The sequence below is a fragment of the Bubalus bubalis genome, chromosome 4 (assembly GCF_019923935.1).
Source record: "Bubalus bubalis isolate 160015118507 breed Murrah chromosome 4, NDDB_SH_1, whole genome shotgun sequence".
NCBI lineage: Eukaryota > Metazoa > Chordata > Mammalia > Artiodactyla > Bovidae > Bubalus > Bubalus bubalis.
In genome coordinates, this window is record NC_059160.1 from 3,006,204 (window position 1) to 3,030,218 (window position 24,015).

Sequence of the window (24,015 nt, forward strand, 5' to 3'; positions counted from 1 at the left end):
GGGAACCAGGAAGTGCGTGACCTTACGCCCTCCCCGTTGAGTATAAAAGGGGCCTGAAGCCTAATTCAGGCAAGGCTGCGGGTGGTGCGTACACTCGCGTTCTTCTTAGTTTGCTGGATTTCCGAATAAAGTCATTCCTGCCCCAACAACTCGTCTCTGGATTCCTGGCCTGAGTGAGGCACGCAGGACGAGCTTGGTCTAACAAACTGGGGGACTCATCGAGGAGCCTCGCTTGCTCGTGTCCAGCCAGCCCAGCCAGGGAACTTTCGGGTAAGGAGGGCCCTGGCAGCTGCCTGGACCACTTGTCCTGAGGATCCGCATCCTCCCCACAAAGTTCCCTGAAACAGCACCAGCCGCCCCAGGGCTCAGCAGCGGGAGCAAGGACTCAAAGCTGGGGAGCCACATGGACTCCATAGGGTGAGTCGCTCCGGTGTGTACACCCGGGAGCTGCTTCCTCTCCGTTTGAGCTTGTTTTTCTAGAGTAAGCCAGTTTGTTTCGTAGCTGTATTTGAGTGGGGCACCCTGCTGGAGAGAGGAAAGAGGTGCTGGACTTGCACCACATTTGTGAGCCGGCGGGCTGGTTTCTCGGATGCTGGCCCCTGGGCAAGCCGTTTGTGCTTTGATTCTCTTGAAAAAGAGGAAGTGTTACAACTGTCCCTGGAGAAAGTCCTCTGGGGTGCATTTTGGACCAGGATCTGAGCACAGCTCTGAACCCACGGGTGGCCGTGGCACCTGTGCGGATCTCCGCTGGGGGTCCAGGCAGGGTTACCTCGGGGGCCTGTGCGCTTACTGCGACCTTCGCTGCGTTAATTACGTCACCTAATGGGCTCCTGTGTTGCTGGGATACACAAAACTCAAGACCAAACGAGGGTTTATTTAGCATTCTGCTTGTTCTTTGGTTCTTTTGGTTTCATCTTATTCGGTACTGTTTGTCCATTTACAGCCAAATCAGTTTTGTGATACTTAACTTTTATTGATATCAAAGGGGGAAAAGGAAGAAAACTGGTCTGTTTTTGTCCAAGAGAGAGACATTCTGAGAAGAGGGAGGTCTGGTTCCTAAGATCACCAAAAGCTAGAAATAGAAGTGTCTTTTCCATAAATACTAGTGAAAGGGCTCACCTTGTAGACTCCTGACCCTGATTTGTCCCATCTGCCAGAAGCTCAATTGGAATCCAGTCTTTTGTAACAGATGAGTTTCACACCGCTGTACCTGAATCATAGCTGACATTTTTATGAGGTTCCAGCGTTTGCAAGTTTGTACATGAGTTACAGAGGTGTGGCACCAACCAGGTTAATTTGTAAAAGAACTGTTAATTGGCTTAGAGGAAATTTAAGTGCTTACATGAATACTCAAATATAAAAAAGTGGCCAGAATGAGTTTCAGGTTCACATGATCTACGAAATACTCAGTATTGAATCAGTATCTGGTGTGAAAGTTTTGCTTAAGCTTGCTGGTTTGATACAGATGTCTTTATAGAGTCATCAACACGAAGTATAATTATACCTAGATTTATTAGACAATAATACCTTATTCCTGTTACAAAGACTGTTCTTTTTCTTGACGACAATGTGACAAAGCTGTTAAGTCAATAGAGGTAAATAAAGCCAAGGCCTTTGCAGTAAACCCTATGGGAATGATGTTTTGGGAATGTCTAACTAGATAATCCAGACTTTCACAACTTAGAAGGTAAGACTGAACTTAAAATCTTAAAGATTCAGTTCAGTCACTCAGTCGTGTCCAACTCTTTGCGACCCCATGAACCACAGCACACCAGGCCTCCCTGTCCATCACCAACTCACGGAGTTTACCCAAACTCATGTCCATCGAGTCAGTGATGCCATCCAGCCATCTCATCCTCTGTTGTCCCCTTCTCCTCCTGCCCTCAATCTTTCCCAGCATAGGGGTCTTTTCAAATGAGTCAGCTCTTCATACCAGGTGGCCAAAGTACTGGAGTTTCAGCTTCAACATCAGACCTACCAATGAACACCCAGGACTGATCTCCTTTAGGATGGACTGGTTGGATCTCCTTGCAGTCCAAGGGACTCTCCAGAGTCTTCTCCAACACCACAGTTCAAAAGCATTAAAATCTTAATGGTAAAGTGGTAGTACAAAGCCTGAATTTTTGGTTCTCTAAGAGGACACTGTTTTCTTAAAACACTGAACTGCTTTTGGTAACTGTTTCTTTAAGTGATTCTGTATTTGCATTGATCTTTTATCACGGGTTAAAATTTTTTGATATTTTTTACAAACTTCCCAAAGATCATGTTCTAAGTAGGGTTCATCTGACCTCTAGCTAACGTTTGGGTTTGCCAGAGGGTCCCTGGAACACCTCAAATATTATTTGTTTTCTCTCCATCTCAGAGGAACATTAAACTATTTGGGCCCACTGGGTGTGTTTGAATTGCACGGGAGGCACTGTCAAATGAGTGGTGATCAAGCATCCTTAGAATGCATCGTATGGGTAAACGTTTTCTTAGAATGTATCATATGGGTAAACATTATTTAAATAGACACTCTAGAAATTACATGGAACTCCTAACACCCTGCTCTATCCTGGTAAGTCACATCCGTCATCAGCTGCGTAATTTTCTTGGTTGTCTGTCGCAGGACTAATCAAGCTTCCGCTCACTGCTGTCTGTGGTTTCACAGTGGCTTCCGAATGAGTGTGTGTTGCTCTGTGAAGAAGCAGGGAAGGATGATGACCCCTGAGTGTGAGCCATGTGTGCCACTGCACCCGGGAAAATAGAAGGAAGGCAATGAGTGAGGGTCTGGTGCTTCAAACCGCAACCGCTCTGGCTGAGCAGACACCCCAGCCGCTCTGGCTGTCACGCCAACATACCTGCCCTTTCCACCCCTTCCGTCTCTACCCAGCCCCAGTTCCTGACGCTGGGGCCCAGGACTCCAGGCCCCCATGAGGACCAGTTAGAAAATCCTGTTAGTTTCTAGGGAGCAGGGACTTGGTGGAGTATCGCTGTCTAAGAGCCGACAGGGTGTCTAATGTGAGCCAGGAGTCACTCCCGGGGCAGGGCGGTTCCCCTTACATCATTACCTCGTAGGGGCTTAAATGTAAACCACCAGCCGGTTGGCTTTCCCAGACTTCTTTAATTGGGAAGATCACAGCCCTTCTTATGAGGAGGGTCCGCTACACCTGAAGGCCCTGAACCAAACTGGGGGCCAGCGAGGGAAGGGGCCCTTACTAGACCCCTACGTATCAGTGCCTCTCAGCAGGGCCTTGGAAAGGGGAACCAAAGCAAAAGAGTTTGAACAATACTCAAGAACTTTAGCCAAACAAATGAAGAGCTCACTGAACTTTTTCAAAGAATTTATTGGGCCTACAGACATCATACTACAGCAGATCCCAAGGCCCTGGAAATACATGAATGGTCAATTTGACCTTCTGGGGCAAACTGCCTCGGATACCAGGAGGAAGTTGCAAAAATCAGACAGGACATTTGGAATGAACCCTTCTCGACTGGTAGACGTTGCTTTTATAAAGTATTCAACAGGGAACAACAAAGGAGAAATACAAAACAAAAAGCCACTTTCTGGCAGTGACGCTAGATTTTTGGAAGGCGGTAACTCTAAAGAGAAGCAAGTCCCACTGGAACAGTGCGCCCACTCTGAGGAGGAGCAACACTGGAGAACAGATTGCCCTCTGCTGAAACAGAAGGAGAACAATTAAAGATGAGAGCCTCTCACACGGTGTGAACAGAGAGACGCGCGCGGAAGAGGCCCAGGGGCTCCCTTGGCCTTGAGGCTCCTCACACCCACGGGAGCCCGGAGACACGGACATGGGGAGTGAGCTGATTAACTCCTGACAGATTTCACCCTGGAGTTTTCACTGGAACAGCTTGACATCAGAGTCCCACCAGAACACTCTTTAAGCCTACAGATGGAGCTCGTGAAAATCCCAGAAAAGCAGACAGAGCTCTTTCCCCCAGGGTCTTAAACATAACCCAAAGACCACTGTCAGACCGCCCCAGATGGGGACTCAACACAGAGGAACCTGCCCACCGAGGACTGAAAAAGAGACTTGACTCACGTGCCTCACACTGTAAAATCGCAGATAACCTGCTGGTGTTTGTGGACAGCTGCAGGATGGATGGAAGTATATCCCACCTGGAGGCAGTCTGTGGTGGTTAAAGCCTTCCCTGGGGAAATCATCCCCTGATTCGCATCAAGGCGCTAAAACAACTCACATCCTGGAGTCCACAGTCAACAGGAAAAACCAAGAAAACCAATCATACCTCGAAGAGGAACGCCGCTAAAATTTCGAGAGACATTTAGCTTGGGATAAGCCCTTGCCAACTGCCCTGTTACAGGTCAGGGGCTCCCAGAAGCAGGCTTAAATGAAGCCCCTGTAGAATGCTGTACGGTAAGCCATTCCAACCGTCCGCAGAGACAAGAGAATCCAGGTGCTAGAAGGCCTGGTGGCTGCAAAGCACATTAAAAGGCTGGGCTCGACACTAGTCACGGAGCTGCCTGCAACAGGCCTGCCCGTCCATGAAGCAGACGGTAATTCCACTGTAGCTGGAGAAGCGGCGACCAACCTGTGTAACTGTGTCCAAACAAACAGCACAGGAATTTAGGGTATGCATCAGGAACTGGAAGCAAAACTTCAAGTTTAACTACAGATTAGACAAAGTGCCAAGAGGTTTCACTGGTTCAAACAGTCGCAGATTAAAGGACTGACTAGAGACCTAAGGCGGACTCGTCGCCTCGGTTCAGCAGAATGGCCTTTGCTCCTCTACCCACAGGAGTGTGGGAGGGACGCTGACAGTCGGGCGGTAACAGGAGAGACTCTGTTCTCTCACAAGTTTATCACCAAAGGGCCGTTGCCGAGAAGCTTGACTTACAAATAACGGCCCATCTCTGGGGACCCTGCCTCCCAGGAACCCTCCTGACCAAGCCCACTTGTGAATGGCTGCTGGAGGAAGAAATTCACATACCCCGGATGAGGCTGATGGGAACCAGGAAGTGTCTGACTTTGCTCCCTCCTCTTTTCGTATAAAAGGAGAATTCTAGCTCAGACACGACGGTCCTTTGGAGCAGGAACCCACCATCTTCTCAGTTTGTTGGCTTTCCGATTCGAGTCGCTGTTCCTTGTCCCAGCAACCCGTCTGGATTACTGGCCTGTCGAGCAGCGAGCAGTATGAGCTTAGACTCGAGGACGATTGGCAGAGGGGGCCCTGCAGATGCAGCTAGGGGCACACGCCTGGGAGTGCAATCTGCATCATCCAGGTGGGTTCGATCTCATCAAGGTCCTCAAGAGGAAAACCTCCCCACCTGCGGTCAGGGGGCCATGATCGAGGAGGAACGCTGGGAGTGAGGCTGCATGGCTGGCTGTGAATGAGCACAAAGGGGGCTGAAGTCAAGGAGTGCAGGCAGCCTTGAAAAACTGAAGAGGTAAGGAGACAGCTTCTCCCCTAAAGGCTCCAGAAAGCCCCACCAACACCTTGGTGTTAACCCAGGGAGGCCTAATGCAGACTTGACCTCCAGAACTATAAGGTAATAAATATGTGTTGTGATGAGCCAAGAGGCTTGTGGTAATTTGCTTCTGCAGCAATAGGAAACTCACATTGGTAGCGAATCTATTTTCCTGACATGTGGGAGCCTTAAAGGTTAAGTCATCACACTTCTGGGCTTGCCTGGCAGCTCCATGGTCAAGAATCCGCCTGTCCATGCAGGAGAATGTGGGTTTGATCCCTGGTCTGGGAGGATCCCCTGGAGACGGAAATGGCAGCCCACTCCAGTACTCTTGTCCAGGAAAATCCCGTGGACAGAGAAGCCTGGTGGGGTAAAGTCTGTGGGGTCGCAAAGAGTCAGACACGACCGCACAACTAAACAGTAGCGGCAACATCACACTTATCCTTACGGAGGGCTCTGCTCCGAGGACGATACTTGGAAAAGCCCACCCCACTGCCCCCGTCCATTCAGGCTGCTGTAACAAATACCACGCACTGAGCAGCTTATGAACAACAAGATCTGATGGCTATGCAGGCTGGGAAGCCCAGGATGGAGGCGCCTGCAGATCTGGTGTCCGGGGAGAGCTCCCTTCTCGGTCTGCAGACCCTGCCTCCCTCTCCTGGCAGAAGGGGACAGCCCTGTGCGTGCCACACACCTACCAGTGCTGGCGGGGTCCCAGCTGACGGCCCGCACCAACTGCTGGACGCCCGAGGGACTCAGGCCCCCACCTTCGAGACGTCCCAGGGACACCCCTGAGCCTTCTCTTTTTTTTTTTTTTTTTTTTTTTTGCCAAAAACAGTCTCAGCCTGCCCAGGCCAAGCACCACCCATCTGTCGTGGTCCCGTCTGAAATTTCCATGGCTGTCTCTCTGACCTTGGCAGAAAAGTTTCCATTTTTCAGAATCCAAAGATCTGGGTTCATGACCCAACACAAGCTGATAAGAGTGCTAACCAAGTAACTGCTCAGAGCTTCTGCTTCCTCATCCAGGAAATGGGAATAAGAATGTGTACACAGGAGATACCCTCGTTAACGGCACTGTGAACACTGCACAGTGACCGACGGATAGTGTTTACCAACATCAGCAACCAATCTTTCCACGGACGCCGGCACTCCTCCATGGCGCCCCACGGCGCTCACACGGCTCATCGCCAGCAGCCCGTTCTGCCTGCAGCCCACGCCCTGCAGGTCCTGTCCCCGGAGGTCCGAGCGCCGTCCCGTACTGCAGGCCCCGCCCCTCCTGGACATCAGGAGACCCACTAACTCTTCACGGGAAAACACCTGTGATCACTGAGCAGAAACGCTCCAACAAAGTCCAAGTTCAGACTAAAAGCGACCTCATCTTCTCTTATTAAAATTACGTTTGTTTGGTCTTGCATTGTGAAAGAGAAAAACAGGCTTCAACAAAAGCCCTTTTTAAAGAGTAAGTGGCAACTAACACACCCACCTCATTTCAGATAACGAAATCTTTCTTTAACAGACACATTAACCCATAAACTTTTTAATAGATTACACTGCTTTAAAACACTGAAGTAGTCCACTGAACCCTAGTGATTCCGTATAAAGTGCAGGTCAACGTGACCTAGTTCCACTGCCAGCTACATGCTGGAGACAGCATCTCACAAGCACGCAAGGGAGACGGGCTCGGCAATGACTGACGCCAGAGAGGAAAAGTGAGGAAAAATCTAGATGCCCGTTATCAACTGAATACATTTAAAAAACTAAAATATACGCATAGAATACCAGCCACAGCAAACGTGAAGGAACTACAGCCACACGAATCAAGATGGGGAAATCTCGTTAACGTGACAGTGAAGAGATGAATACACACACAAAATGCTAGTCACTACTGCTAAGTCACTTCAGTCGTGTCCGACTCTGTGTGCCCCGTAGACGTCAGCCCGCCAGGCTCCCCATCCCTAGGATTCTCCAGGCAAGAACATTGGAGTGGGTTGCCATTTCCTTCTCCAATGCATGAAAGTGAAAAAGTCAAAGTGAAGTCGCTCAGTCGTGTCCAACTCTTAGCGACCCCATGGACTGCAGCCTACCAGGCTCCTCCATCCATGGGATTTTCCAGGCAAGAGTACTGGAGTGGGGTAAGTCGTGTCCAACTTTTTTGAGGCCCCATGGACTGTAGCCTGCCAGGCTCCTCTGTTCATGGACTTCTCCAGGCAAGCAGACACTGGAGTGGGTAGTCATTCCCTTCTCCAGGGGATCTTCCCGACCCAGGATCGAACTGGGTCTCCTGCACTGCAGGCGGGTCCTTTACCGTCAGAGCCCCCAGGGAAGCTCCTGGTGGGAACAGACCCCACACACCCCAACTAAAAGTTTGCATATAGCAACAAAGATCCCTCAGGCGGCACCGAAGATCCTGCAGGCCACAACTTAAGGCCCAGGGCAGGCAAATAAAAAATCTTTTTAAGTGAAACTTGAAAAGGACTAACTTGTTATCAGCGGGCAACCGTGAGGACCAGGAGCGGTGTTTTCCGGGCCCCATTTGTCAACATCCTGAGGACCACAAACATCCTGAGCACCCAAGAAGGACTCAGAGGGAAGCAGAAATGAAGGAGAACTGACGGAGGTCCCAAGTGCCCAGCCTGTGATGTAACAGAGGCTCCTGGCTGGCCGAGAGGGCAGGGTCTAGACAGAGGACAGCACGGGGTGGGCCAGGGAAAGCTGGCACAGAGATGCCCGCCATTCGCCCTGAAAAGGACCCCAACCAGAAGTGCCTCCCACGAGAGCCCCACGGTCCTGTAAAGGTCACCTCTTCTGCGTGAGGCACAGGAGGTATCGCTAAAGCGCCCCCACTAGTGAGGGGCAGACAGACGACAGAGAATGGGAAGAGCTGAGGTTTAAAGCAAGAACCCGAAGGGGCGCTCCCGGGCGGACAGGGACCCGGGGGAGGACAGGCTGGAGACTTGGGCTAACGCCAAATGTCCGAAATATAGAGACAGACCCCGGGGCCAAGCCCCGACTCCCCAGGGTCTGTCCCGGCTGCCTTTACAGCTTGGGTCTGCTGCTAAGTCGCTTCAGTCGTGTCCAACTCTGAGCGACCCCATAGACGGCCACCCACCAGGCTCCCCGTCCCTGGGATTCTCCAGGCAAGAACACTGGAGTGGGTTGCCATTTCCTTCTCCAATGCATGAAAGTGAAAAGTGAAAGTGAAGTCACTCAGTCGTGCCCGACTCTTAGTGACCCCACGGACTGCAGCCCACCAGGCTCCTCCATCCATGGGACTCCATCCATGGGATTTTCCAGGCAAAAAAACACTGGAGTGGGGTGCCATTGCCTTCTCCACAGCTTGGGTCAGGAAAGCTTTTTTAAAAAACTCAGGGACTTTCCTGGTGGCTCAGTGGTTGGGAATCCGCCTGCCAATGCAGGGGATACCGGTTCACTCCCTGGTCCAGGAAGACCCCATGTGAAAGGAGCGACAAAGCCCAAGCACCACAACCACCGATGTGAGTGCATCCCAGCGCCTGCGCTCTGCAACGAGAGGCACCCCCGCTCCACGACAGACACCCAGCGCAGCCTCCAGGTCCAGACAAAGGGCTGTATGAGGGCCTGCCCGCAGACACCCTGCTCTGGGAGCGGCCTTCACGTCCGTCTAGAGAGCGCTGTCTCAGCCAGTCACAAGCCACTAGAGGCTGCCCCTCTCGAGTCACTCAACACACCCCGCTGAGCACCTGCTCCAGCCCGGCCCGGCTGGCACTGCCAAGACGCCAGGGGCGCCGCTCCGGGCACACAGACACGGGAGGAGAAGGGAGGAGACGAGCCTCAGCGGACAGGGCTGAAGGCAGCAGGCAGGAGGGGACAGCCGACGGCGCCAGGCCTCACAGCGCGACAAGGCGACTCCCTCCTGCGCATCCCAGCAGACTTCTTTCTGGTCTGAACTTGGTCCCCCTACACCAAGGCCCTGGCCTTGAAACAGAACTGACGGGACAACACCAGAACAGCCTCTTGCTTTTGTTAATTAAAGGTTGAAGAGCAGAGGGTGAAGACAGCCATGAATGAAATGACGAACAGAGAGAGGAAATAAAAGGAATAGGAATAAATTCAAGATGCGGTGGCCTGAACATCATAAAATAAATGAAAAATTATACGGCCACGTTTACAATTAGCTGCCTCCTGTATTCCAGACTCATGGAGTAAGCAGGCAAACCGTGGTGACTCGGTTTACAGCTCATCAACCCCTCCTCCGCGAGCAGTCATCACGCAGGGTCTCCTCTGGGCTCAATAGCAGTTTCCTGAAACATGAACTAAATTAGTGACTGATTTACCATCAGGCTCATTCCAACCACAGCGATGCTCCCCAGATTTAGAAAATACGCTCAGAAGGAGCAAGTTTTCCAAGGAAATTACCTTTAGAGGGCTTCAGAGGGAGATGCACGGAGGGCCGTCACTACGACACACAGCTCCACCGCCGCTCCGCCCAGAGCCCCGTGCAGGCCCAGTGGCCCAGGACCCACACTGCAGGGGCTCCGGGCTGTCCCACCGTCAGCACCCACGCCTGCCACTCAGCGGCGACACCCGCCCAGTCCCGCAAGCTCTCAGCCGCCTCCTGTCCCCGCCCGGCCACCAGCTCCCGGCAAAAGGGACTGGATTCGTCTCCTGTCACACTCCTTGGGGCTCCAGGAGCCGACAGAGATGGGACGTTACTGAGCCAGCCACCAAGCCACTTCACGGATGGCTCTAATACGTCTTAGAAATGAGGGTTCTGACAATAAACTCGTCCCTCCCTTTATGTTGGCGGTAAAGAAGTTTCTTCCCCGTGAAAAACCTGTGTGTGAAATACAATACTGGAAACAGACTGTGCTTCAGTTGAAAGAACACAGCAGCGGGATGTACTCACAGAGCACAGCCTCTATAGCGTGGCCCAGGGGCGGCGCGGGGCACGCAAGGGTGAAGGGGTCCACAGGGACAGGACCCGCCAAGCCAGGACGGCGCAGTGTGGGCTGGCATCAGGAGGACTCGACTGCAGACCTGGAAGCCGCTAAGGGTAAATCCCACTCGTTCTCATCACAAGAAAAAAGTCTGTAACTGCGTGGTGATGGACGTTAACCAGACTCGCTGGGTCGTTCTGTGATCTGCACATATACTGAATCCTTACGCTACACACCAGAAACTAATATGCTAATTACGTCTCAATAAAAAAGCAAGAAGGGGCTCCCCTGGTGGCCCAGCGGTAAAGAATCTGCCTGCCAATGCAGGAGACGTGCGTTCGATCTCTGGTCCAGGAAGACCCCACAGGCCACGGGGCAACTAAGCCCGGGCACCCCAACCACTGAGCCTGTGCTCTGAGCCCGGGACCTGCTCGACTGAAGCCCACCTGCCCAGAGCCCGTGCTCCCGAACAAGAGACGCCACCGCCACGAGGAGCACATTCACTGCAGTGAGCGCAGCCCCCGCCCGCCACGAGAGGACGTGTGAGCAGCAGAGAAGACCCACTGCAGCCAAAATTCCAAATAAGAAATCAAAACAAACACCGGGGGCATCCCTAGTGGCCAGTGGGCACGACTCGGAGCTCCCGACGCAGGGCTCGACCCCCATACGCCACGCAGCACCCAGAAAAGACGGATGAATGGGGGCATGGAGGGGAAGCCTTCTGAAATCAACAGGGGAGAGGCCAGCCCAGCAGCCGGCCGTCACCACCTCCCTCCTCCCCGCTCCTCCTGACTTTGCTCCAGGCTTGTACTGTGCCCTCTCACCTCTCTGGTCATCCGTCCAGCCCTAAGGACGATCCTGACTCCTCTGTGCTCCCCAAAGCCCCGTGCTCCACTGGCCTTCTTCCCAGCACGTGGGGAAGCACATGCGTCTCCCGTGAACACGCACACAGCTGCCTCCAGGCTGAACCACCTCCGGCTCTCGAGCACACACGCACCATCTCACGTTAAAGGGTCTGTCACAAAAATCAGCCTTGCCCCCACCTCCAGGCCTCACACCCAGTCCATGGTGTCCCGTCCCCTGCCAGGACATCACCCTCTGCAGGCACACGGGTAAAACGCATGAGGCTCGTCCGCCTGTGCAACTTCCTGCCAACCAGCGGCCTCCTGGCTCCCCCTGGAACCGGCCTGCGGGGTCTAGTGCACCCACATCCACTCCTGAGACGTCCTCTCCAAGAACACCGACCCAGAAACCACCCTTGCCGCCTCCTGGAACCCCACCACGTTAAATGGGTCTCCAGGTCCACCAGGACCTCCAAACCCGCCCCCCATGTCTATGCCCACCCCAGGCCGCTGTCCCCACCAGGGAGCGCCGCCCTGGCCTCCAGGGCAGTCAAGCACCTCCCCCACGCCTCCCGTCTGCCGGGTCGGCGTGCTGCCCTCAGGGGACACTGGGGCTCCCCATGCCGGGGACCGGCCCACCCCGGCCTGCTCACCACCCCCTCACCCGCACACCCAGGCCCTCTTCTGTCCCTGCGCTGCCCACACTGTGTCTCCACGGCTGGCAGAAGCGTTCACGGGAAGAAGGCTCGTGGCAAACCCGCCGCGAGGAGTGCGAGGGAGCAGGGGGAAGGCGGACGGCCACGGGTGCATCTGAGGAGCGCGGGACGGGCCGGTCTGAGCCCACAGCACAGGCAAACGCAAGGGCACAGAGCACCGCAGGGCCCCGCCGTCCTGGGCCGGCCCCATGAGCTGCAGGCCCCGGGGCGGAGGGGCACCCGGGGACAGGCCACGGCGATCAGGGCACTAATGCGGTCAGGAGCCCAGGAACGCAAGGGGCAGCATGGCTGGAAAGGGCCCTGCCCTGGGCCGAGAGGCCTGAGTCCCAAGCCAGCTGGCGCCCGGAGGGGCTGCCCCAGGGCCCCATGCCTGGCCACACTAGTGATCACGGGAGCCTCAGCCCTGAGTTCTTGTGACTCTGGCAAGAGGACCCACGAATGTTCTAAACTAAGCTCACCAACAGCTCCACGCACCCCCTCACCTGCAGAACTTGGGCTGAACCCCCCCAAAGAGGAACCAGCATCAGAGAGAGGGAACAGGAGGAAGGGCACTCAGCACCGAAGTTCCCTGTAGCGCGGCCCCGGAATGGAAAAGCCCAGGCTGCCCGTCCCTCGGGGCCTCCTGATCCTCTGCCTCCCTTCTGTGGTCGGCGGGGAGGGGATGTAAGGGTGGGGCCTAGAAGCTGCCCCCTCACCCCTGGAGAACTGAGGGAGACTCCCACCCTGGAGAGAGGAAGTCAGCAAGCAAGAGACCAGGTCCCGACCCCAGCCTGGGGCCGGGCCATCACAGACCACACAGCATCCCGCTGCCCTGAGGACTACAGCCCGGCAGAGGAGGCGCTCCGGGAGCCCGCGCTGCAGGGAGGCAGCACTCCGTCCAAGGCTCCACCGCCCCCTGGGGTGCGGAACCAACACCTGCCTGGGGATGCGGTTCCCAGCCACTAACCCCGACTCCTCCCAAGGGAGGGCCAGGCACTCGGTCCCGGGCACTCCTCCGGCCGAGCATCCCCTGTGCAGCCAGCCTCTCCAAGGCTGGGACCCCACTGCACCCAGAGGGCCCACGGGCCAGTCCTCACGCGGCCTGTGTTCAACGGAGGAGCGGGCAAGCCCGGGGGCAGGGAAGACGGAGCGGCCGCAGAGTGCACGGTGAGGGTGGGCGTCACTCCTGGCCGGGTCACTGAGCCCTCCTCGTCTGAGCTGCTCTCAGCTAGGCCGGGCCGCTCTGACAGGGGCAGAGAAGCGAGATGTGGGGAGATGCGGGCCGGGTGCCTTGCCTGTTCATCTCCACCCACGATCTCCGTGCGCCCTCATGATGCTCGGAGGAGAGAAATAGTTCCTCCAGCTCTTGTTTTTAAAAAGTTTAAAAAACAAAGAACAAGTCCAAAATCATCAGGGATTTATTTTTAAGTCACTTTTGTCCTCATCTAAAAATTAACCCAAAAGGGTCCAGATTTCCTACATTAGACAGAAATGTAAGTGCAGGGGGCGGGGGGCAATTTTCACTTTAACTTTTTCAAACTGTCTCCAGACAAAATAAAAGGCATTTAATAACATAAAACGTGACCACTGGGAAACCGTATATTTAGCAGAAGCCCACCCTCACGTGTGTCCACGGCCCCCATCAGAGCAAGACCACCTCCACTCAGGTGGGGGGTGGGGGTTGGGGCGGGCCAGAGAAATCCACTCCCCTGAAACACAAGGCCGCTGCCAGAGCACAGACTCCCAGGCTCCCCGTGACAGGAAAACAGGAACAGATGATCTGAACAGGCGCTCTGAAAGCACAGCAAGAAAACCACCCCGGTTTATAAAAACACAGGCCGGGGGGCTGGGGGACAGCAGCTCAGAAGCCCTGAGGAGACAGGCAGGGCCTCCCCATGGCTCCTGGACCCCAGAGGACACAGAAGACCCCTCCCAGCTCAGTCCCAGGCCCTGAGGACCGAAGACGCTTTGCAGAGGTTACCAGCAAGGGCCCAGCCCGCCCAGCCTCCCCAGCACATCTCCCTGTCCGCCCCCACGGAGCTTTCCTGCAGCTGCGGGAACAAATGACCACAAACTTGCTGCCTTACAACACACACCCGTCATCCCAAAGCTTCGGAGGTCGGCACAGGTCCCCCAAGACTAAAGTCATTCTGGAGGTGACCCTGGGAGACCCATCTTCTGCTCACCCAGCTTGTCAGTAGAACTCAGTTTCAAGCGGGTGCAGGACCAAGGTCCCCATCTTCCTGCTGGTCGAGGGCAGAGGCGGACCCCGGTTCCTAGAGGCCCCCATGAGCCCTGCCTCGGGGCCCCCTCCTGCATCCTCAAAGCCAGCAACCGCAGATCAGACGGAGCCACATGCCCCATCTCCGACGCCTTTAATAGCTGCTGGGACTACAGCAGGTCCCCCGGATGCTCCAGGACAGCTTCTCCATCTCAAGGGCAGCTGACAAGCCACCGAAATTCCACCTACGACCCTGATTCCCCTCTGCCACAGAACCGACGCTTCACAAGCTCTGGAGAGAACGCTGACATTTTGGTGGGGGTGGGGGGGAATCATTCTGCCAACCACAGGCCCCCCACTCAGGCCAGAACCCTGGGGGGTCACCCCAACCCCCAGCACCCCGTCCATCAGGGACCCCTGCGAGGCCCGTCACAGCCTAAGCCCTGAGCCTGCTCTCGGGAGGACGATGGGGCCTCACCGCTCAGTGATGGGGACCAGGACCCAAGTCCTCCCCAGGCCCCACTCACCCCCCCTCACTTCCTCCACCGAGTCTCCCTACAGGAATGCTCTGACCCTGACCCGCACCTCCACGTGGCAGGCTGGCCCCTGCAGCCCTGGGTCCCTGCTTAGACCAGACCTCCTCTGGGGGATGTGGCATTCTGAGGATGCAGTGCCCGCTGTCCTGCACCCATCACCAGGCTGCGGCCGGGCGACCCTGCAGACTGCGCATCTGGTGTTCACCGGCCCCGAGGCCCACATCCCTCTGCTCAGCGTGGTCCCTGGCACATGGAAGACGCTCCCCTGCTTTCTGAATGAGTTACCCACGCAACACTCCCCCCTGCAACGGTGGTGGCCAGTGGGGTGACAGCGAAGCCGGCTGGCGCGTTCACTCAGGGCCCCTCGTGACTCTGAGCGCTGAAAGCCGACGGCCGCCAGAACCAGGACGCTGAACCGTCTTCTGGCCCGGCCCCACCAGAGCACCGCAGCCTTTCCACCCGCAGTGGGGACCCTGAACGCCAGCCCCCCACTTACAGACGTCGCCCTGCACAGTCAGCAGAGTGCACGCCATGTGGCACGCGAGGGGGCCACGCCGAAGGGCAGCGTGTGTTCTCACACCTGCGTGCGATGGCCTTGTCATGGCATTTAACGTTAACTGTGGCAAGAACACCAAGGCCAACGGCAGAAGCGGCGACCCCGCCCCTCCTAACTGGTCCCTGCTGCCGGCCTGGCCTCTCAGCCCCCAGTCCACCCACAACAGGGCACAGAGGACAGGCCACGCCTCGGGCAGAGTCCTCCAAAGGCTGCTCGCTCAGAAGGAGAAACCGAGAGCCCCCGTCCTTGCCGCGACCACGAGCCCCGCCTCCAGGCCTCGCGCCCCATGACTGTCCCCCCGAGCCCAACCCTCGGCGATGGTCACACGCACCCGCGCTTCCCCTTCAGACACACATGAGCGTCGCCCCCAAACCAGGGCCTCTGCACGTGCTCACCCCTCTGCCGGGACCACTCTCTCCCAGCCACCCCCGAGGCCTGTTCCCTCACCTGCTGCAAACCTTGCTCAGATGTCACCTGCTCTGGGAGGGCTCACCCGGCTCGTATCATCCTGAGACCTCCCTGCCCCACAACCGTCTGTCCCTCTTCCCTTTGTCTGGACTCCAGCCATCGCCCGACAGTTAACGCACTCCTTAACGCATCACTCTCCGCCTCCCCCACTCCGCTGTGAGCGCACAGGTTCTGCTCTATTTTATTCACGGATGCATCTCTAGTACCTGGAACCTTGACTCGCATGTTAATACGGGTTAAATAAATATTTGCTGAATCAGTAAGTTATCAGGCTCTCAGAACGGGTCCAAGAGGCCCCTCTCCTCCTCATCTAAGAGATCGGGGCTCGGCCAAGCAAATATCCTCCGGGAGGTCACAGGCACTGCGGTCGAGTGCAGCTCCTAGGTCACACAGGAGGACACGGACGGCCCAGAGCAACAGGGCCAAGGCGAAGGTCAGAGAGGCGGCTGACACCCAGACCGCCCAGCCCCGAGTCAGACGTCTTCCCATCCTTCATCCAGAAGAGAGGTTTCTAAGGAACCACCAGCCAAACACACAACCTAAGGCCCAGAGCCTGCACAGAAGAGGGGCATCTCCCAGCGGGACCAGCGCACACGGCATAAGACCTTGGCCAAATCACTGGTTATCTCCAGGCTCATCTAGGAAACAGTTCGGATCAACCACCGCTTAATTGATTTTGCAGTAACAATGTAAGGATGAGTAAGGAACACTCCCTAAACGCGCAGAGCCCACTGGCTGGTGAGAAACCAAGCACTTTCCACCACCGCTGAGTGTGATGCACAAAGGTGAACTTTAGTCCAGACCGCATGAAAACAGGCCAGGCTTCACCGGGAGGCACACTGGGAGTGAGTTTTTTAAAATCCTTAAAAAGAAAGCCAGGCAAAGGAGAGGGAAGGGAGGAAAAGAACATTCTGGTCAGCTACAAAAGCACGAAACTCAGAGGCATCACACAGCAGGTACAGCAAGGAACCCACAAGCCCCTCAGCACCACTGAGGGCAAAGCTCAGAGCAGGGAGGGCGGGAGACGCGGCTGAGTCGAGCGGGCTCAGGTCATAAAGGGCCTTGCGCGTCCTGCAGAAAACACCGAGGCTTCTCTGCACGGCATTTCCGGGAAAACCACCACGCCTACCTCAGCGAGGCCCAGAGTGTGCTTGGAGGACAGAGGGCCTTTTATAAATTCTAAAACACCAGCGAGGGACTCTCCTGGCGGTCCACCTTCCAGCACAGGGGATGCAAGCTCGATCCCTGGTCGGGGAACTAAGATCCCACGTGCCTCTTGGCCAAAAAACATAAAACAGGAGCAATATTGTAACAAATTCAATAAAGACTTTTAAAACTGAAATAAACCACCAGGGAGACAAACGTGTGCAGAGTGGTAGGAAGAGGGCCTGGCAAACGCTGACTGCAAGATGAATATCAGCCACTACTGTCAAGGAACTGTTCATTGTAAAGGGCTGTGCCGTACAAAGAGCCTTTAACCGCTCTGTATTTTGTGGTGGGTGTATTCTTCCACCTTCGGGTTGCTCTGGGTTGGGGCCCACACTCAAAAAAAAAAGCTAATTACAGGACCCATTCACAGACCTGACACAGCCGCTGGAATCAGCGGGGATCTGACCGCGCGGGGCTTGTGCAGCTGAACCAGGTGCGGGGCCAGCGATCCCCAAGGGAAGGCCACCTGCTGACGGGGACCGGGCACACCTCCGCAGTTCCTCCCGCCCCTGCCAGAGGCGAGGCCGCAGGAGGCAAGGGGCCGGTGCAGGCCTTCCCTCATGGGCCGGCCTCCGCGGTGCCGGCCACGGCGGGTCACAGACCCCACTCTGAGTCTGGAACGATCTCAGGGAGCTGCTCTCTACAGTGCCTCTGCACAGCACAGACTCAAAACCCCAGAACAGGCCGGGCGCTCTCTGGCGATGCAGGATTTCACAGAAGAAACCTGAGGACAGCAGCAAGCTCCCATGGCTGCCACAGCCAGGAACCCCAGACCCACTGGCTGGGCCCCAGGGACGTCCTGCCCCAGGGCTGGGCGCCAGAAGGCCAAAGTCACGGTCCCGGCGGGGCCCTGGCCTCCCCCCAAGGCTCTTGGAAAGGATCCTGCCCTACCTCTTCCAGTGTCTACTGGCTGCCAGGAATCCGCAGCTTCCCTGGTTAGTAAAGGCATCACTTCAATCTGCCTCCACCATCCGTGCCATCCTCCCTACATCTCTCTCTCGGGGTGCAAATTTCCCTCTTCCCCTAAGGACACCAGTCATTGGACTTGCACTCTCCCTAATCCAGAATGGCCTCATTTCTCATTTTAACTCAATTCCATCTGCAAATACCTTGTTTCCACATAAAGTCAGAGTCACAGGTTCCGAAGACCTGAATTTTGGGAGGGACCCTATTGAACCCAAAGTAAAGTAAAGTAAAAAACAAGTAAGTAAACTGAAGTTGCTCAGTCGTGTCTGACTCTTTGCAACCCCATGGACTGTAGCTTACCAGGCTCCTCCATCCATGGGATTTTCCAGGCAAGAGTACTGGAGTAGGTTGCCACCTCCTTCTCCAGAGGATTTTCCCAACCCAGGGATCGAACCCAGGTCTCCCACACTGTAGGCAGATGCTTTACCGTCTGAGCCACCAGGGAAGTCCCCTTGAACTCAAGATAAGGACAAATACCCAAGAGACACAGTTATGGATCCAAAGGTTTATTCACCATTAGAACTAATACAGAAGCTCCACTACTCTCTTGCCTCAGGCGGTGGTTAAGAATCAGAATCCATTTAGACTGAGGAGGTACCAAAATCTCAGGACCTAAAAACAACACACAAAACTGTCCTGCCACGTGGCTCCTTTTCCCTGGAGTCGGTGCTCTAGAGCGTCTGTTCCTGTCACCACTAGACCCTCCTCCTCTCTGATGTTTCAGAACCTTCACACCATCTTGGACCCTGACATGGGCTGTGATGAAACCTCTGACTGTTCTTCAAGGACCATCCTATACAATGAAACAGGGTCTTTGGCCAACTTTAGTGACCCCTGTCCAAAAATCGCTGTTCTGGGCATACAGTAACTCAGCTCCTGCTAACTGCCAGACCACTCTGAAAATTAAGCCTTTCTGATTAGGCACAGTGAATTCCAAAGTTTATAATTCTATCACTCAAACAACAGTGCTTACTATGCAGCCTTAAAAATAAACAGTGCTCATGCATGATTCTACTTGGAGTTAAGACCACAATTCTTCATCTTCAGTATCTGACACTTTTAGTTTGCAAACAGGACCGTGTTTAGAAATCGTGTAGCTTGTGTCTCTGTAATCTACGTTCACCAGCAGTGGATTTCTTCCTAAGTATTTTCCGAGTGGTGTCTCCCTGTTTCCTTGGGGCCCTGGCTGGGCAGGGCCCCACATCAGTTACAGGAGGACTTGGGAGCAGTGCAGCTTCCAAGGTGCACCCAGGTCACTGCTGGCGCTTGTTTCAAAAAAAAAAGAAATGTTTTTTTAATTTTCTTCCTGCTGTTGACTCAAGACAGGAGTTGGGTTTTGAGGCCAGGAAGTTGGGATGGTGGAAATTCACAGGGAGCCTTAAAGTACTCTTCCTAGCCCAGGGCAAAAGCAGCCAAACCCACAGGAGACTGGAAGGCCAGTCGAGTGGGTCCAGGCCACCACGCCCCCTGCAGAAGCTCACCCGCCCCGCGGGGACAGCCACCCGGCCACTTTCCGCGCTCCACCGACTCCTCGCGGCTCCAGGAGAGGGGGCTCCTACGTGCAGCCCCGGCGGCCGAAGAGTCTCCGCAGAAAACACCCTGGCGGTCTCAGGACAAACACCCTCCCCTCTGGCCTCACTCCTACGTGCAGCCACGGCCACCTCCCGGACCCCACAGTCCGCGCCCCCGGACACCCTGGGCAGTCCCCCCGGAACCCCGATCGCCTCTCCGCACCCCCGATTCCTCCCGCAGCCCCCGGGGAGCCGACGCGCCCGCTGACCTCTGACCCTTGACCCCGACCCGGGGCCCCGTCACACCCACCTGCCCGGGACCTTGCTGCTGCCGCGCTTCCAGAACTGCTTCCTGGCCCCGTCGCTGGCCATGGCCCCTCCTCATCGCTCAGGCCCACGGCCCCGACACCCCGAGGGCGGCCAGCCCTCCGCGGCGGCCCCTTCCTGTACCCCGTTTGGCGCCCCCCTCAGCGATCCCTGGGATTCCCCGAAAATGTACAGCCGAGAGGCTCTTCCGCCTCCCTCCGGAAGTTGTGCTTTCGCACGCCCGGAAGTCCCGCCCCCGTCCCCGGAGAGCGTGACGCACGACGCGAGCGTCCGACGTCACTACAAGGCGCCGCCGGGGGGCGGTGCCCTGGACACACTGGAGTTGGGCTGCTTGGTAGTCGCGATGTCTAGAAGAGGCCCAGGGTTGTTCTGCGGTGGTCCTCACCAGAGGGCGGAGCAACGCGCGGACCGAAGGCACCCGTCCGCGGGGGGTGGTCGAGGGTGTGACTGTCGCGCACCCTTGCGGGGGACCAGTAAACACCCGGTGGCTGACTAACTCCTGTAGTCAGGGCAGCTGGGCGAGAGCGTGGCGAGGGGCTTTGTGAGGGTCAGTGGGGGTGGGGCCGGGGCGAGTGAGGGGCTGCGGGGCTGGAGGCGCTGGGCCGGGGGCAGGATGGCCGAGGAGGGCCGGGGGTTGGGCCAGGCTTCCCGCGTAAGAGCTGCCCCTGAAGCAGGAAGATGCCCCTACCTCAGCCCTGACAACGGGCAGGTGAAATACGCTCGGGGTTTCAGAGACTTAGTTAAGTCCAGTCGCGTCCAACTCTTCGCGACCCCATGGACCGCACCACGCCAGGCCTCCCTGTCCATCACCAGCTCCCGGAGCCTGCTCAAACTCACGTCATCGAGTCGGTGATGCCATCCAACCATCTCATACTCTGTCGTCCCCTTCTCCTCCCGCCCTCAATCTTGCCCAGCATCAGGGTCTTTTCAAATGAGTCAGTTCTTTGCATCCGGTGGCCAAAGGATTGGAGTTGCAGCATCAGCCCTTCCAATGAGTATTCAGGGCGTAGTACAAAGGAAGCAATGGAGATATTAATGTCTATGTTGGTTACACGTTGAAGTAATATTTTTGTGTGTGTGTCGGATTCAGTAAAATGTATTGCTGAAATTATTTTCACATTCCTTTTTCCTTTTTTTTGTTTTTAAACGTGGCTAACAGAGCATTTGAAATCACCCATGTGGATGGCATTGTTCTCTCTATCGGCCTGTAGACCTGGCCTGAGAGGTCAGGGACTGGTATTTCCGAGTGCAGCTGCGGCATGGCTTTGGGGAGCCCCTTGGCAGACCTCTGCCAGTTCTCGATTATGTTCTGATTCACGTTTTCCTCGCTTACTGATAAGTAACCTTGATTTAGTACTTGTGCAGAGGGCATTGTTAGGTACTATATGTGTATTATCTCAATCGTATGGCAACCAGTGCCTCAGGAAAGGCCACCCTGGCCCGCAGAGCAGAATGGCCCTCTCAGATCCCTTGTGACGCCCGAGTCTCCTATCCTGTCTTGCAGTAGCAAGGCTTCCCACTGCCCTCGTCCCCACCCTGCAAGTTTCCTGGGTGCGTGTTGATTCTGTGTCCCTTCACACGGAGCTCGTAAGTTCCTGCCAGTCTTCTTCTGGTAGAACTAAGCAGTAAGCTCTCTAAACGTTTGTTAAAGGAGTGACAACCATGCGAGCTCTCCAGGGATCCCCTCCTGTCACAGCCATAGCGTCTCCCTGAGGCAGTGGCAGTGAGTCCTTGGGGAGCCCCTGCTGACAACGTCCGCAGATCCTCAGAGCCCCTCTGCTGCAGAGCCTTGGGAACTCCCCCCGCCCCATCCTGTGTGCGCATGGCCTCTGCGAATCTCCAGAGAGCTCCTGATAAAGCCTTGCAGATGCAGAGGGACCCCTTGCTGGACAAAGCCTCCTGGGACCCTCGCCTAGCAGGGCTCAGGAAGGCCCCAGGGATCTCTTCCAGCCCCAGAGCCTCCCCAGAGATCTTTCTCAGAGCTCAGCTCCTTGTCAGGACCCCCTACCGACAGGATTTTCTCCAACTCAGTATAGCTTACTGCACAAATCAATGATTGGGGTGGCAGCAGAACTAAGATACTGGCGTTTAAAAAGGGAAATCAGCCAGCACCTGGTTGGATGTAACTAGGACATTCGGGTTTGGTCGCTCCTTGTAACTTCCCTCATGCTTTCCTGTCTGCTGTGTGTTAGGAGAGGAAGGTACAGGGAGAAACAGGTTGCCTTGAAGGCTTCAGGACCGTCTGAGCAAAGCACTACTGTTACTAGGGCCGCCAACGGAGACCGCAGGGCAAGCCAGGTTTGTGGTTGCTTTAGGAGGCGTTGGGTTTGAGGATGAGATCTGAGGCCTCAGCCAAGCAGCTGGTGAGAGAACCTGCTCATCTCCAGATGAGGAGATGGGGTTACCCAGGGGAGGATGGGCCAGGGTGAAGTCCCAGGACTGGTGGTCAGACATAGATCAGCATCAAGAGCAGCATAATTGAAAAGCGAAGTCAGAATAGAGGTGATCTCCAGAAATGGGTTCAGACAGGGGCCGTGGTAGCGATGGATGTACCAGGAGTATCTGGAAGAAGGCCGGATGGGGAAGGCGGAGGCGAGGAAGGGGACCCGTGCAGGCAGCACCCAGGACAGCCGGATGAGCGCAGAGTGAATGAGTGAGCCTTTGTTCGTCTCAGCAGCAAACATAAGACGCCTCCTCTCTCTGAGGTTTAGGGAAACAAAGTTAAAGCCAGGGACATAGAATTTCACACTTAACAGATGGTGAAGTATTTAAAAATCTGTCAATGCCAAAATCAATGAGCATGTGGGTTTATGAGCAGCACATAAATCAGAATGCGCTGATTCACTGCTGGTGGGAGCACAGGTTCATTCAATAATTCTGGACAGCCATTCGGCAACTTCTAGGAGTTGCAGGTGTACATATCCTACAAGCCAGGTGTGTACCCTAGAGCGACTCACCTGTGTTCAAAGGCAGGCCTGTTCATTACAACATTGCTGCTGGGGAAAACTGATCAATTATACACAGTTATCCAAAGAATGCTCCATGATAATAAAAATGAAAAATTATTTATATCAACATAAATGGATCTCACAAGCAATGTTGAGTGAAAAAAAGTTGAAAATGCATGTGGTATGATACCATTTAATTGCCTTTTTTTTTTCCTGCAAGTAAAACCATGCTAAAAGTGTAGTTGCCTGTGGGTGTTGGTGGGGACTTTGATCACTGAGGAATTTATAGAGGCTTCCTTGTTTTATGGGCTTCCCTTGTGGCTCAGCTGATAAAGAATCTGCCTGCAATGTGTGAGATCTGGGTTTGATCCTTGGGCAGGGAAGATCCCCTGGAGAAGGGAAAGGCTACCCACTCCAGTATTCTGGCCTAGGACCATACATGGGTCACAAACAGTCGGAGATGACTGAGCGACTTCTCACTTCACTAGGGCTTCCTAGGTGGCGCTGGTGGTCAAGATCCCACCTGCAATGCTGGAGACAGAAGAAACGTGGGTTTGATCCCTGGGTTGGGAAGGTCTCCTGGAGGAGGAAGTGGCAACCCACTCCAGTGTTCTTCCCTGGAGAATCCTATGGACAGAGGAGCCTGGCGGCTACAGTCCGTAGGGTCGCAAAGAGTCAGACACGACTGAGCACACAGTGCAGCCCTGCTGATGTACAGCTGCCTCGTTTTATGCTTCGTTTCTTAAGGCAGGTGGACTGTGTTCAGTTGCTTTATTCTTTACGACTTTTTGCATGTATGAGTTTCTCACAGAGCATAAAAATGCAACGACAGACATCTCACTCTGTCGCACACTGAGCCACCTCAGACACTTTCTCGGAGAAGGCAAGTGTAAAGAACACAACAGTGAAGGAACGGCACTCACTGAGGCCTGAGGAGTCGGGGCCACTGACAGAGCTGTGGCTGCTGTCTCAGGCTGAGTAGGTTCGACGGGACGAAATGCAAGGAGCCTGGTAGATTCCAGGCCGAGGGAGCATCGTTGCTGAAGCCAGAGGAAGCTGCGTAATGCACAACGGGTGGGGTTGGGGGTAGCTAAGTGTGTGACGCAGGTTGGGTTCCCCAGCAAGCAGGCGGTGACACGTATTTGCATGCAGGTGGCTTGTTGGGGAGAAGCTGAACTGGGAGAGGCTGCAGTGGCGTCGCGGGCCAACCCCAAAGGAAGGTCCCCAGAGATGTCTGAATTGAGAGGAGCAGGTGGAGCCTTGCTGAGAGGGGGCTGTCCCCAAGCGCCTTCTGCCGAGGGCAGTTCCCAAGGAGGGCCTTAGCTCCCGGCCATCAGCAACCAACACTGCCCCCGACTGAGGAGAGGGAGAGCCCGGGTCCTCGGGGAATCT

General features: G+C 55.3%; 1 protein-coding gene and 1 long non-coding RNA gene across 6 annotated transcripts in view; one reads left to right on the plus strand and one right to left on the minus strand.

Annotated features, from left to right (window-relative positions):
* TBC1D22A (TBC1 domain family member 22A) overlaps positions 1–19,898 on the minus strand; it is a 323,966-nt gene extending 304,068 nt beyond the window's left edge. For 3 of the 5 annotated variants that reach the window (XM_044940746.1, XM_006074970.3, XM_006074969.3), the window contains exon 1: positions 19,659–19,895. In XM_044940746.1, the coding sequence (XP_044796681.1) occupies positions 19,659–19,720 (62 nt within the window). In that variant the 5' untranslated portion in view covers positions 19,721–19,895. Of the gene's footprint in view, positions 1–19,658 lie in introns of all 5 variants that reach the window. The other 2 variants (XM_025282671.2, XM_025282672.2) reach the window with 2 other exon arrangements.
* LOC123333144 lies at positions 240–2,744 on the plus strand. Its single transcript, XR_006550294.1, has 2 exons — positions 240–417; positions 2,609–2,744. It is a non-coding gene; the product is annotated as an uncharacterized LOC123333144 (long non-coding RNA).
* Positions 19,899–24,015: the final 4,117 nt, after the last annotated feature.